At 39.8% G+C, this 13,499-nt stretch overlaps 1 protein-coding gene across 1 annotated transcript in view; it reads left to right on the top strand.

Annotated features, from left to right (window-relative positions):
- Nucleotides 1-13,499, top strand: part of HDAC6 (histone deacetylase 6) — a 219,371-nt gene that overhangs the window by 58,028 nt on the left and 147,844 nt on the right. The window contains exons 4-10 of the mRNA XM_085629603.1: nt 4,221-4,309; nt 6,612-6,696; nt 7,052-7,092; nt 7,902-7,998; nt 8,717-8,814; nt 8,930-9,034; nt 9,808-9,876. Of these exons, the coding sequence (XP_085485729.1) occupies nt 4,221-4,309; nt 6,612-6,696; nt 7,052-7,092; nt 7,902-7,998; nt 8,717-8,814; nt 8,930-9,034; nt 9,808-9,876 (584 nt within the window). The remainder of the gene's footprint in view (nt 1-4,220; nt 4,310-6,611; nt 6,697-7,051; nt 7,093-7,901; nt 7,999-8,716; nt 8,815-8,929; nt 9,035-9,807; nt 9,877-13,499) is intronic.

The following is a 13,499-nucleotide window of genomic DNA, read 5'->3' as shown; positions in this document are numbered from 1 at the left end:
TTCAGTGTGGAATCTAAACATTGTCCTTACCATGCTCATGGGTCCCCCATTGGAACCTTTACATTAATGTGAGTTACAATTTCTCACATGGAAAGTAGATTTCCTTGTGGCGATCACATCTCTCAGAAGAGTTAGTGAACTCCAGGCATTAACCATACAAGAACCATTTTTGCAAATACATCACAACAAAGTGGTTCTTAGGACAAACCCTAAATTCTTACCAAAAGTTGTTTCTTCTTTCCACCTTAACCAGTCTGTTGAGCTGCCAGTGTTTTTTCCTCAACCAGACTCCGTAGCAGAACGGGCTCTTCATACGCTTGACGTCAAAAGAGCTATCCTTTACTACATTGAAAGGACAAAAACTTTCAGGAAAACTAAACAACTTTTTGTAGCTTTCTCTCCACCACATACGGGCAATCCTATTTCAAAAGCTGGAATTGCCAGGTGGATCATTAAATGCATCCATATATGCTACCCAAGAGCAAAGCGTACATTATCCATTCCCCCTAGAGTGCATGCCACATGCAAGCTAGGGGCTTCTATGGCATTCTTAGGGAACATTCCCATAGATGACATTTGTAAAGCAGCAACATGGACTACACCGCACACTTTCACAAAACACTATTGTGTAGATGTGCAGGTAAAACAACAGGCTAGTGTGGGCCAGGCTGTATTAAGGACACTTTTTCAAACCACTGCAACAGATACAGGTGGCCACCGCTATGGAGAGTACTACTGTAGAGTCTATGCACAAGTTTATATTCTGCAGCTCATATGCCTTGAACAGAAAATGCTACTTACCAGTATGCATCGCTTCTTGGCATGTAGAGCTGCAGAATCATATACGCCCATCTGCCTCCCCGGGTACCTTTATCTGTTGCAGTGCTCTCTTACTTAGATACATCACACATGGACATCTCTTTCTGTTTTCTCCACGCAAACTCCACCATCACCCTTTATGGCGAAAAACAATCTGAGGATGGAGTCGATGGCCATGCGCACTATCGTCCTAAGGAGAAGTCACCTATCTCGTGACTACAAAGAACTTCTTGCAATACAACAACAAAGTGCAAACATCCGGGCCCAACACCAGATGGCGATCTATGCACTAATATATGATTCTGCAGCTCTACATGCCAAGAACAGATGCATACTGGTAAGTAGCATTTTCCTTTAAAACTCACTTGTTTCCTAATACTCACTTGTTCCTCAAAAAGCAGTGTCTCTGAGAACCAGGGCTGAACTAGCTAATGTATTGCTCTTATCGAAGAATCGAGTAGTAGCATTTTGGACCAATTGGAAAAAGGCACAGCTTTGTTTGCAGTACGGACTAGTCAGATGCTGCCTCTTAAACTTTTGAACTTTGGAGAGAGGCCACTTTCTGTAGTATGTGTGGGGTCTAGAAAACCATTGCCATGTTATTGTCTGTCTGGGATTCGATTTAAGATCTTATGGGGGATGCCACAACCTTCACTTGACCTTAGATCGGTTAAGAGCTCTGCTCGTGCTCCCGCATGCAACTGATTTTGTTTAATGCTATCAGCTTGATCAATTCCTAGTGTTACAGTTTACTGCATCCCCTACTAGCGATACCAACATCCTGTTAATTCTTTCCCTTAATAATAATTGATATATACACATCTGTGAAATTGAATAGGAAAAAAAAAAATTTATGGGCCATAATGTTCAAGCAGCTTTAGAGAAAACCGGTGTCATTCTTTGTCTTTTTAAGGCCATGTGGACATACTGGATTCAAAAAACCCATCCAATAGTGTTTTTTGCTAGAGTAGATGTAATGTATCGACCATAAGAAGAAGGCTGCAATACTTCTCATGCTTGAAATTTTAATTGAGAAATATGTATGTTCTCCACAAAGTGTTTCACAATGATGGAACACACATTATTACTTGTCTCGTGATTTTGCATCCCATTTGCCCAATATATAATTTTCCACAAAGACTTTTAATTTTGTTAGTCGCTTCATATCACATTTAGCGTAGATTTGTAATATAATTTATTTATCTATTTCTGGGTGTCCAGACTTTTGAGACTTTGACATTATAGCAGTTGCTGCTTTATAATCAAGGATATTTTCTATGCTTTTGTTTCATCAATGTTTCTAATGCATCTTTTTTCTCCAATACTGAATAAACCAATTTATCTTTATTTCCTTTTCTAGTGTATTTACACCATCAAAGGTTTGTCATTGAAATGTTGGAATCTATGTAGGAATCATTTCCCAATTAGGCTGCCAAGGACGTCCAATGATTTTTCTCTGTTTCATTCCTTTCTGTGTAGTATGCAGAACTAATTTTCTCCAACTTACCCAGATATTCCGGACTTTTTTAGTTTTTGTTTCAGGCCTAGTTACATGTAAAATAGTTCCTTTCTTTGTCCAGCACTGCTTCCAAATTGTCTAATTCTGAATCTATTCATCATTTTTTATTATACCATGGTGTATATTTCTTTCTACCAAGCATTTTGATTCACTTTCAATAACTATCAGGTATATTTAATTACAATGGTGGCGAATCCTCAATAACAAGAAAATGATTTCATTAACTATCTTTAATGTATAGATCTTGAACTGGTTTTTGACCCTGAATAACTTGTCTGAAATATGCACCTCAAAATTACCTATCCCTATTATGAGTTTAATTGATTAACCCCTTCCATGCCCATGACGGAACGGTTCCGTCATGAGCATCGGTTGCGCTGTGCTCATGACGGAACCGTTCCGTCATGGTCCCGCCCGCGCTCGAACCCTTCAGCACCGCGGGGGAATTCCCGCCGCGCTGAAGGGGTTAATGGGAATTTAATAGATAATCCTTAAACTTGTGCATTTCCTTTGGGCTCCCTCCCCATATTCAAAACACAATATCGAATAATACCAACAAACTTTCAATGTCAAGCCCACACTTCATATAGCAATGTTGCAAAAATAAGTTATTCTCCAAATCTGAAATAGTTTTGAAACAAAAGTAAAATGTTTTTTAAATCTGAGGATTTCAGGTATTTACATTTCTTCTGTTGCTTCTAAGACATCCTATGAAATGTTGGTGTACAAATGCATGATGTAACATATAATATTTAAAAAAAAGAGCCACACATCAGTTTCTTCTAATTTTATACTAAAATGTTGCAGGTACCCAGCTCAACAGTTGTAAAAAGAAGTCAGCATATTTAGGTAGCTGTACTTTGCCACATATCATTAGTCTCTTTGATTCTTGAATTCCTGTGAATTTGTGCTAATGTACACGAAAGTGGTGTAATCAGGTGTTCAATGTTTAGTTATCCATTCATGTCGTCATTGAGCCATCCTTTTTCTAACAGATGTCTTAGTAGCTTGTTAAGTGATGATATATTTCATACTTATGATCACAGAATAAAGTGATGCAACGCCCGTTCTCCAGTACTTTTACAGCCGATTACTTGTACCTTTCTCCGCTTGTGATACTCGAATCTCTCTTTGCGTTGGCTTTCACAAGCAACAAATTTACTGATTGCAGATTTTTCAAGGCTTTCATTTTCGAGTCACTAGTGTTCATGCCTATTTCTTAGCATTTAAGAATACTTTTCTATATCATGCTTTAGCATACTTCTGAAGTTTTCAAACTGGTTCCTCTGTCTTTACCCCAGGTTTTAATGGATCTATTTCTGTTATTTCTAACAAGTTATCCTCTTTGTCTCTAAAAATGGGTTAACATAAAGACCTGTACCGAAAAACCTTGTCGCAAATTTTTGGGATTCTGTAATTGACAGAAATAAACTATTATATTTAGAACTACTTTATATTAAAGCAAAGAGTGAAGTGGAACATCAAATTCAGTTACTTACAGATTTATGTGGAAAGCTTATGGTAATATAGTCTTCTTTAAAAAGTTATTATATTGGAAAAAGAATCTTTTCTTTAAATAGTGTTTTCTGTGAGAATGGCTTCAGAAGAATCAGTTAACAATGACTTGAACAGAATGCAGTCGTACAATTTCTGAATATATTTATGGTTACCTTTGAGCGTATACATCAGTAGTATTTATTGTAATTGTATGTAAATTTTTCTTGTGTACATTACATGTAAATCTGGCATGAACCCAGTCCTCCTGCATCTTTGTTGGACACCTCCGGTTTAGACCTTATCTCTGTTTTGTTCTGCCATTGCCACCACAATGCTGAACTGTGTACAGGGTCTGACTGAAAGGTCTGTCCTTTCTCATGTCTAGGACTTGCGCCGAGCTGAGGCTGTCTTGACCGGTACGGCATTGGTGTGTGACGAGATGCTAACTGATTTCTACTGTCTCTGGGACAAAGAGTAAGTTGTACTGGAGCAAGCAATTCTCGATATCTTCATTTCACTTTACCATTCTCCTCCCACCTGTGTTTGAGAAACTACCAGTGACTATATTTGTATAAGAAAGGAGGGTATAAAGAATATCCTAAAGACAAAGAGGCATGTTCCTATGCTGTGTCTTTAAGCTATAGAAAACAGAATATCCAGAATACACATTGCGGTCAGTCACACGTCCACAAAAAAATAAAAATATCAGTGCCGAATTTGACTTATTCAGTAAGGAGGTTAAACAATTAGAAGTACGGGACTGGTAACATAAAGTTGAGCAGTTAGCTTAGCTAAAATTAATAAAATATGAATACCACAAATTCACAAAGTAGAATAGGTCACATTTGGGTCAAGAATCAAAAAATGAATATTCTCACCAAAATAAGCAATTTGTTGGTGTTCTATTTAGAATTCAGGGAAAATAAGACTATAATCTACATACTTAAAGACTCGACAGGAATTACTCTAACATATGCCGAAACTATAAAAGAACTCGAACATGTGTTATTTGAATACAAACTCACTACACCTTTTCAGAATCAGGTCCTCCATAGCCTCCAGGAGATTGGAATTCCCCAAAATAACTCTGGGGATTTATGACGCCTCAGTGGGACTTGCTTTAACAACATCAGAGCTCAGTCTCATTGACCTAATGGTAACCTTTGCATTAAAACTTATCCCGTCAAAATGGAAGTCTCCCACGTGTATATCAATAAATAAATAATGGGCATAGTTCACGTACTTAAAAGTGGCCAAAACGTCCTAAAACTCCTCTTTTCCGACACAAGCCAAGACCTCCCGCTCTGGGAGAATCTAGGCAAGAATCTGCTGAAAATTGAACCTCAAATTCCTCTCTCTCCTGCTGCCCTCCCCTAACCCAGAACTCATAAGGGAAACACACCAGTAACTATACCTCATATATCATCCTTATTGGATACTCAGTTTTAAGTATTTGCTGGATGCATACACCCTCTTGATAATGCATCATGTCTGCCCTGTGCACCGACTGTTTTGTGCGACTTCCTTTATCTTTTATCCCTTTCTCGTTTCCCTCCCCTTTCTCGCAATACCGCCTTAGCTCTCTGTTAACTCACCCTCCTTTTACAAGTTTTCTCATACTTCCTGCTTATATATCTGGTACATCACAGGTCTATGCTGTACACGAGAGCTCTAATTCAGTACCCTTCATATCTCCAGAATCTATATAAAAATAAATAACCAGAATCTTCAACTGATCCATGGGCATTATTTCTGTTTAACATAGTCTGCTGTAATTGTTTGTATTACACTATCTTATTGAACCAACCTTTTGATACTCTTTCATATATTTATAGCATGAGAAGCATATAAATGAAAAATAAGACTAAATACACTAACAGGCTAATCCAAAAGGGTATTTAATGTGAAAAACAGTTTAAGCTCACCCACCATGGAAAGAAGACATCCTGATGGATGCTGGAGAGAGAGAGCACCAGGCGAATGACAGGCCAAGGTCTGGGGCTTCGAGTCAAGGAGCTGGATGCATAACTCTGAATTAATGACCAAAAATGACAGGCCATTGTCTGAAGCCCTGGGTGGCATCCTCCTTCTTGATGTATGGGCTGCTTATTTAGGACGATAGATTTTTGCTTCCCTTTTGTATACATATTTATATTGAATGAATTGTGCTCATTCTCTGTCGTTTTCTGCTTCATAGGTTTAGCTTCGCTTTAGAGAGCACTACTACAACTTCCTATGGGAATGGGGCCTCGATGCTCGGCCTTCTAGCATTAGTCTTTGCCTGCATGGCTACTTTCATCCCTGGAGGTTGTTAAGGATCATGGGGAAAACAGATTACATTTTGTTTTTATTAAAAAGACTTAATTTACTGTTGCAATGTCTGATTGTGCCTGTATTTCTAGCAGTGCACTGTGCTCTGATTGTCATTAGAGCGAACCATGAAAGTAATGCTTTTCTGCAACAGGAAAGTTAAGTATAGGCAGTAAAATAAATCTTGCCTTAATGTCTCAGAGTTGTCTGCACCCAAAGCTAGCAGGCGCCCTCAAATTCACTTTGTTCATGAGGGATCCTGAAGGCAGAGATGGAGCATCCCTTTCTAATGGTGTCTAATATGTCAAATACTTACAAAAGTTTAAAAGTGCTCCTGGCTCTGTCAGAGTTCTTGTTTCAAGCTCCTCTGCAGCCACAGCCTCAGTGTCTGCTCTCAACATTTGTCTGCCACTTGCCTTGTCTGCATATTCATGTTCTGCTGATTGAGTTCTTACTTCCCTGACAGCTTCCCCGAATGCCCAGCTAGGCTGACCGCTGTGAAGGAGAAGCTAGCCCAGTATGGTTTGACCAAGCGTTGCATTCAGGTGCAGGTAAGTTGTCCCTAGCAGCCTATTATATACAGGTGTTTTACCCTGGTACTGCCCCTCCCCAGACTGAGGCTCGTGAAAGTTCTTGCTATCTCCCTCATCTTTTTACTGTCTCCCTACCTCTCATTCCTTTCCATTTGGCTGTTTCCTCTCTCATTGTCTTCCACTCTGTCTATCGGCCTCTTTTGCTTTCCTTTTCTCTTCCTCTATTTCTTCATTGTCTTGCTTCCACTTTCTCTTTGTCCCTCCCTGTCTCTTTCATGCTCTTTCTCTCTGCCCCGTCTTCATTGATTTTGAAGTCGTATATCATTTATGTTCCCTTGATGAGCTACTTATTGTTTTCTCTTTTCCCTCGCAGGGCCGGGAGGCAACTGATGAAGAGATCCTCCTAGTTCACAGGTAGATTTGTGATAAGGGGGCGGGTGATATGTGTGGTGTTTCAATGAAAGTTCTTCCGTCACGATCCCTTAAAGATTAGACCGTGATTGGTATGGTGGGTTGAGGTCTTCCTTCTGGATTAGATCAGCCCTGGTGCACAGCGGTGCATTCTTCACATTGATCCAGTGCCTCAGCATGACGAGTTTTGGTGCAGCTGCTCAGTTTTGAGCTCAGCATTACTAATGCATGGCAAGTGTAAGACATTTTCCATGCCTAGCTTGTAGTAAGGGTTAATTCTGCTAATATTGCAAATACTGATCTGCTATATAAGAGTAGTGAAAGGAAAACCTTTCTGAGAAGAGGCAAAAACAACTCCCTGGGCCCTTATACCGTGTGCCGCCCAAGGTAGATTCTCCTGCTCCTCGGAGTCATGTAGCTAGCCTGTGGGTTTGCAGAGCTGGGGAAATGGACAGGGGCCTCACCATATCTTACATAGATCTAGTTCACAAGGATGGAGTAGTGTAAAGAATTGCTTTAACCTACCAGGGACTCTGCAGCATTAATTTAGATCAATGAGTTCCCCTGCTTTGTTCTAACACGACAAAGACAACTGTGTATTTTACAAGTCTTTAGTTAGCGCTAACCTAGATCATAAAAGATGCAAGCTCTTATGGTCTCTGAGGACGTTGAGGTATCGTGCATATTTATACAGGATTGACAGGTTCTACCAATCTGTCCGTCTTATTATGTTTAATATATGCTTCCCATACTAATAATTGATGGTATATTCAGAGAGTGAATGAGTTTTTCTGCTATTCTTAATTGTTCAGTCAGGAATACCTGAATCAGATGAAGTCTACGCAGAACATGACAGTGGAAGAGTTGCGGGCCTTGTCAGATAGCTATGACTCCATCTACCTACACCCGGTGAGCAGTCCATCTTTCATACTAATACCGACGGCTGCATTCACTACACAAGAGCACCATTATTTTTATGAAGCTTAATTCCTGCAAGTATAACAGACAAGCAGATTTCCCAGTGATCTTCACTATAGACGGAAAATTGGTGCAAAAACAAGTGGAAAATGAAGTACTGTGTAACCAACAACAAGCAGCCTAAAATTAACAAAGGTCTATGTGCTGGAACTGTAGATATAAAGAGCTTCTTCTGTTTTTACGATATCTTAAAATGTGATATGTGGCTGGATGTCTGAGACATTCACAATGGACTGGTAAATGAAGATCTTTGTTATAGCATAGCTTTGCTTTAGACTGCTGCTTTTCGGCCCTTATTGGTGTTTACTCGGGTTAGTTCCTCACTTTGACCTATCCCATGTTTATTTTCTCAGTAAGGATATGGCTTAAAGCAGTAGATATTGTAGTCATTTCTTCATTTCGGAGCCATACTATCTCAGGTCATCCAGCCCAGTGGGAATCTTCAGCAGCAGAGAAATCATCCTGTATTCCACATCTTATGTTTTGCCCTAATTCTAGATTTATTTATGCCATTTGTGAAGGCTCACTTGTCAGGTAGCACAGATTCATCACAAAATCTTACTCTGAATCTTGAAACATCGCATTAGGATTTTGATTGGGCTTTGATCTTTTGATTAACTTGATCTTCTCTTCATTGTTGTTGCTTCAGAATTTTTATCACAGTGCTTGCCTAGCTGCAGGGTCTGTTCTGCAGCTGGTCGATAAGGTGTTTGCAGGAGAAGCTCGGAATGGGATGGCAGTTGTGAGGTAAGCCATTTCCCACCATTTCCCTCACAGTCTTAGCTTTTTGCTTTGAAATGTTTTCTGCATGTGATCAGTTTCAAATCAACTCTGGAGGCACATTCTTTCTTTAATTTCCTAGACCTCCAGGCCACCATGCGCATTGGGAAAAGATGAACGGTTATTGCATGTTCAACAACCTCGCCATGGCTGCCCGCTATGCCCAGCAAAATCATGGAGCCTCGCGGTAAGCATCTTAATAAATATAGTGAATTACAAACTCAGGCCCTTGGTCTCTGTTTGAACCATATGTGGATAGTTTATTAATGACCTAGGTGGATTTAGATATTTGGTGCCTAACTGAGAAATATCAGAGCTGTAAATAGACCCTTCGTCCTCCAGATGCTGAAACATAAAGGTTGGAATAGCTGTGTATGCCTTTTGATCAAAAGATGATGTATAAATAGATTATTTTTCAGATGTGAAAAAGCAGAGGCGTAAATAGATCCTTGTGCCCCAGTTAATGTAAGGCACAAGGGGCAAAAGATCCATGATCTTTGCACATAAATATAAACGGTTGGAACAGCTGCATTTCTCAGTTGATGAAAGGTAGATGTGGGACTACAAATGGTTTTAGGTTGATAAAAGGCATAGGTGTGAATCAATTATTTGATTTTCTTAGTTATGTTGTGTATATTTATATGCTGCACATTCTGCCAATCGTTTAGCCTCAAGTGGCTGATCGAGTTTGGTCTTTTTCGAAGTGTTTTCACAGTCAAGAGTCTAGTGATGTTTGAGAGCTGTGGCTGATGAAAAGCAGAGATGGCAGTAGAGGTAAATCCCATTTGATGGCAGACTGAAGTTGGAGTAGATACATTTCTCAGAAGAGATGCGAGTGAATTGGTTGACTAATCATCTCTAGTTGATGGAAGGTGAATTTGTGGATAGATCGTGTTTGATGAAAGGCTTTTAGTTTCAAATATTCAGAGGTCATCCAATTCCACACTAATTTCTTTGCAGGATTCTAATTGTAGACTGGGATGTTCACCACGGTCAGGGCACACAGTATATGTTTGAAGATGACCCAAGGTAAGTGCTATTTTTTTTTAATTATAGTTTTGCACCTTGAAGATAACAGTTGTTGCCTAGTTGGCAGATTCTGCAGTGATGCCTTTTATGAGTAGCAGTAGAGTTTAGACAGCTCTTTTTTGAACTAATAACTACTATCCAAATAGTGAACAGAAATGAATAATACAGAGAGATAACCCCCCCTGATTGTCAGTAATTGAGTAATCACAGAGATTGATCTACCAGGAGGAGAGCCAGGATGGGGGGCCGGTCCTTTCGTCTTCTGGCGGCACAACTATGGAATAAACTTCCTCTGTGTCTGCGACTGGAGCCCTTGGAGGGTGTTTTTAGGAAAAAGCTGAAGACTCATTTATTTCCTTCAGGATAATGGCCCGGTAGCTTACCTTAGCAGCTTACACTGTAGCGCGGGGACACACTGGCTGAGTGTAACTAGGTGCTTTATAAGTGTACTAATAATAATACCCTCTTTATATAGATCTCCTCCCTCCATAAATCAGTGATCAAATGACTGTGAAGACTAGTTCTCCCTTTAAATAGTCAACAACTGCTTTTCCCATGGAGGGATCAATAAATGAAAGTGCATGGAACTGAGTGTTCCTCTTCATACAGGCCTCCTCCTTTTGATCCATCAAGGATTAAATATCTATAGAGGCTGATCTTCGGTTCAGACTCCCTCGGTGGATGAATTGTTAGATACCGTAGAGGCTGTGTTGTCTATCTGTGTGGAAAGCCCCTCCTCTCTCATACACTGCTGCTCTCTGCATTGATTGAGTGACCATAAAGATAATTCGCTGATGTCATACTGTTCCTCCTGTGCAACTGATTAGATTGTGAATTGCCTGCACCAGCATTCAGGTCCAGAATAATATTATATAAAATATGCTATGACTCTACTTGTACCACTGTCTCACTGCGTACATGAGCCCCACCCCTGTCCATGATTTCCCTCCTCTACACCCACTTTCTGTTGCTTTTGTCATTTGGCAGGAACTCACTAATTAGCATCTGTACATCCACCTTGTGCATGATGTTGTAGTTTCTTTGTTGCCTCTAGGTCACTGAAGGAGCAGGTTTTTAGACCTTTTAATTCTGAATTTGGTTTAAAAAATGATCTTGCTCAGCTGTGCATATTGGTCAAGCCAGGTTTCAAGTAGTGCACAGGATTTTATGTGTCTTCAGCTGACCCCCAGAAAGCTGGAGATTTATATTTGGGGAACCCATTACTGGGGAGTTTCCGTGTTCTGCCATCAGAGGATGGTAATAAACCGTCTTCTGTTATATACAGGAAGAGACAAGTACTCTGAGTAAACCCTTGCTTCTGTAGTGTGAGCAAAGCTTAGTCTTGGCAAAATGATTTGGTACTGGCTGCAATCACGAAGTCTGGTAATTATAGTAGTTCCAGCAGGCGGATCCTCTCCCAGTTCTGGGGTTCTGTAGTGCTTATTTAGGAGGGCAGCCCTTCTTGCACTTGCCTCTTGGAGGCCGATAACTGAAGCACTAGATTTGGGGGTTGACAAGGGTATGTGCTACCATGCAGCCTTCTGATACGAGAACTGCTTTGAGAGGTACCATGGAGGATTGCTCTTGCCTCAGAGCTCCTGCAAATAGCATTGGATCACCCTTGGGAAAGTGGTAATTTATGGCTCCTAAAGCCAAACCTTCTGAGGAGGTATTAGACCTTTGAAGGAATTCCTCATTAAACAGGTTGACACTGTTTACTTAAACATTCCTGTATAAGTGTATACATTTTAGATTTACTCGTCTCTAACTTCAGTGAAGGTGCACCTTCAGGAGTGGTAAAGACAGGCATCCAAATAAGTGTGCGTCTCAGTAGGAAAATTTGCTTTGGAAGAATCGACTAGGAAGTAGAACAAAAGAAAAGAACTACACAATATTAACAGTTTTGTGACCAGTGATTTCAGATGCTGGTGTTCATTAGATACTTACCATTGCATCTGAAACCATTTTCAGCTGTGTTCTTCCTTTCATCCTGTATTACAGCCTAAATATTTCTTATTGTGAAAACTGTTTTGATGAATTACTATTTTCTTGGAACCAGAAAAATTGCTTGGCAGTGAAGTGAGGGAGATTGTTCTTTTTCACTTTAATTTTCTCCTAACATTTAGTATTCTTATCTGTATCTATACTGCAGTCTGCATTTCTGTTTTTCAGACTCCTTGTCCTCCTGGTGGTGCTTGGGTTAAAATACCAGCAGAAACCAATTAACGCTTGTTCTCCTCGATTCCCACATGTGTCTACCAAAAAGATTGTTACCTCTCTGATCTTTTCAGTAGATGAAAAAGGTGAAAGGCCTGAAAATTCAGGCTAGGAAAAGGACAAAATTGTGCCTTGAACTCCAGTCACAGAAGATCATCTCCAATAATCAGTATCACCAGATTTATTAGTGATTATATTAATCAGCGATGTATTGTAGTAGTCACATGGGTCCGCCCTGTTAAACAGACTCCTTTTCAGGATCTGAGAAGTGTAGCATAATTTCTAGACATTCATTCCTGTGCGACTGGGGGCCTCATTGGAGAAACTTGTAGACTAGCCCCTAGACTCACGTGGACAGAGATTTGCATGTCAGTCACCTGAACTACAGATTTATTTTTCTAGTCCTGTAATCCTTTCCTCCTTTGCAATGAGCGAAAGTTGTATACGTTATCAAGAAGAACAGTGCCGTACTGTTTTACGTAAACAAGCAAGAAGAGGCTTCAGCTTATTCTCTTTGCAAGCTGACGAACTTGACAAATAGAATCTCACTTTAACTCCCCATCTACACTTAAGGAGACACCTAGAAGCAGAGATTTTCAGATAACTGTATTATATTCCTAATGCACAGGAGATAAGTCAGAATGTATTACTGACCAATTTGAAGACGAGTGTGTGTGAATGGATGTTTTCATTATGGAAAAAACAGCTCCTCAGAGGGATGTAAATCGTATTGGCTTTGGTTTTGTATACGTCTTTTGAGCTTCTGATATTTGTTAACCTGGAATTCATTTTTATCCAAGATTGAATATTTTATAGATGCACATGCTTGAATCATTACCGTCGTCCGGCATAGAGTCCCGTTGTAGACACAGTTAACAGTACAATGTTAAACATGCACAGAAAGTTTTTAACAGTCACAATAGTAACCCATTCACATAATTATAAACAATCTGGTGCTCAACCAATCAGAGTAAAGCACTGTCTTCTCCTTTTCTCGCCCTTTACACCATAGTCCATATTTCTAATGCACATTGTGGGTTAAGAGAGTCCCCTCGAGCTCTGCTCAGTTAAACAAGTTGAACTATTTTCATATTTTCACTGTATGTTTTTGAGAAATAGATCAGACCATGTCCAAATCTTCTAAGAAAGGTCTTTTACAACCATGTGGGACTTGTGGGAAAAAAAGAGACTTCGCTCTGGAGAGCTCCACAAGGAGTGTATGTATTCCCTTTATCCTGGTCATAAGCCAAGGAAATGAATGATCTGTAGAACTGTTTCTAAAAAAACCCTTAAGGGTAGAGAAGCAAGACATTCGCTCTCTGTCAACCATCACAAATTATATCTGAGAAATAATGTATGAGATATGAGAAAGCATCTAAGGAAGTCAGTAAAAGATTCTCAAGGGA

This window comes from Triturus cristatus, chromosome 10 (assembly GCF_964204655.1).
Source record: "Triturus cristatus chromosome 10, aTriCri1.1, whole genome shotgun sequence".
In the NCBI taxonomy this organism is placed as follows: domain Eukaryota; kingdom Metazoa; phylum Chordata; class Amphibia; order Caudata; family Salamandridae; genus Triturus; species Triturus cristatus.
The sequence above is the reverse complement of the archived record's forward strand: the minus strand, read 5'-3'. Positions and strand labels throughout refer to the sequence as shown.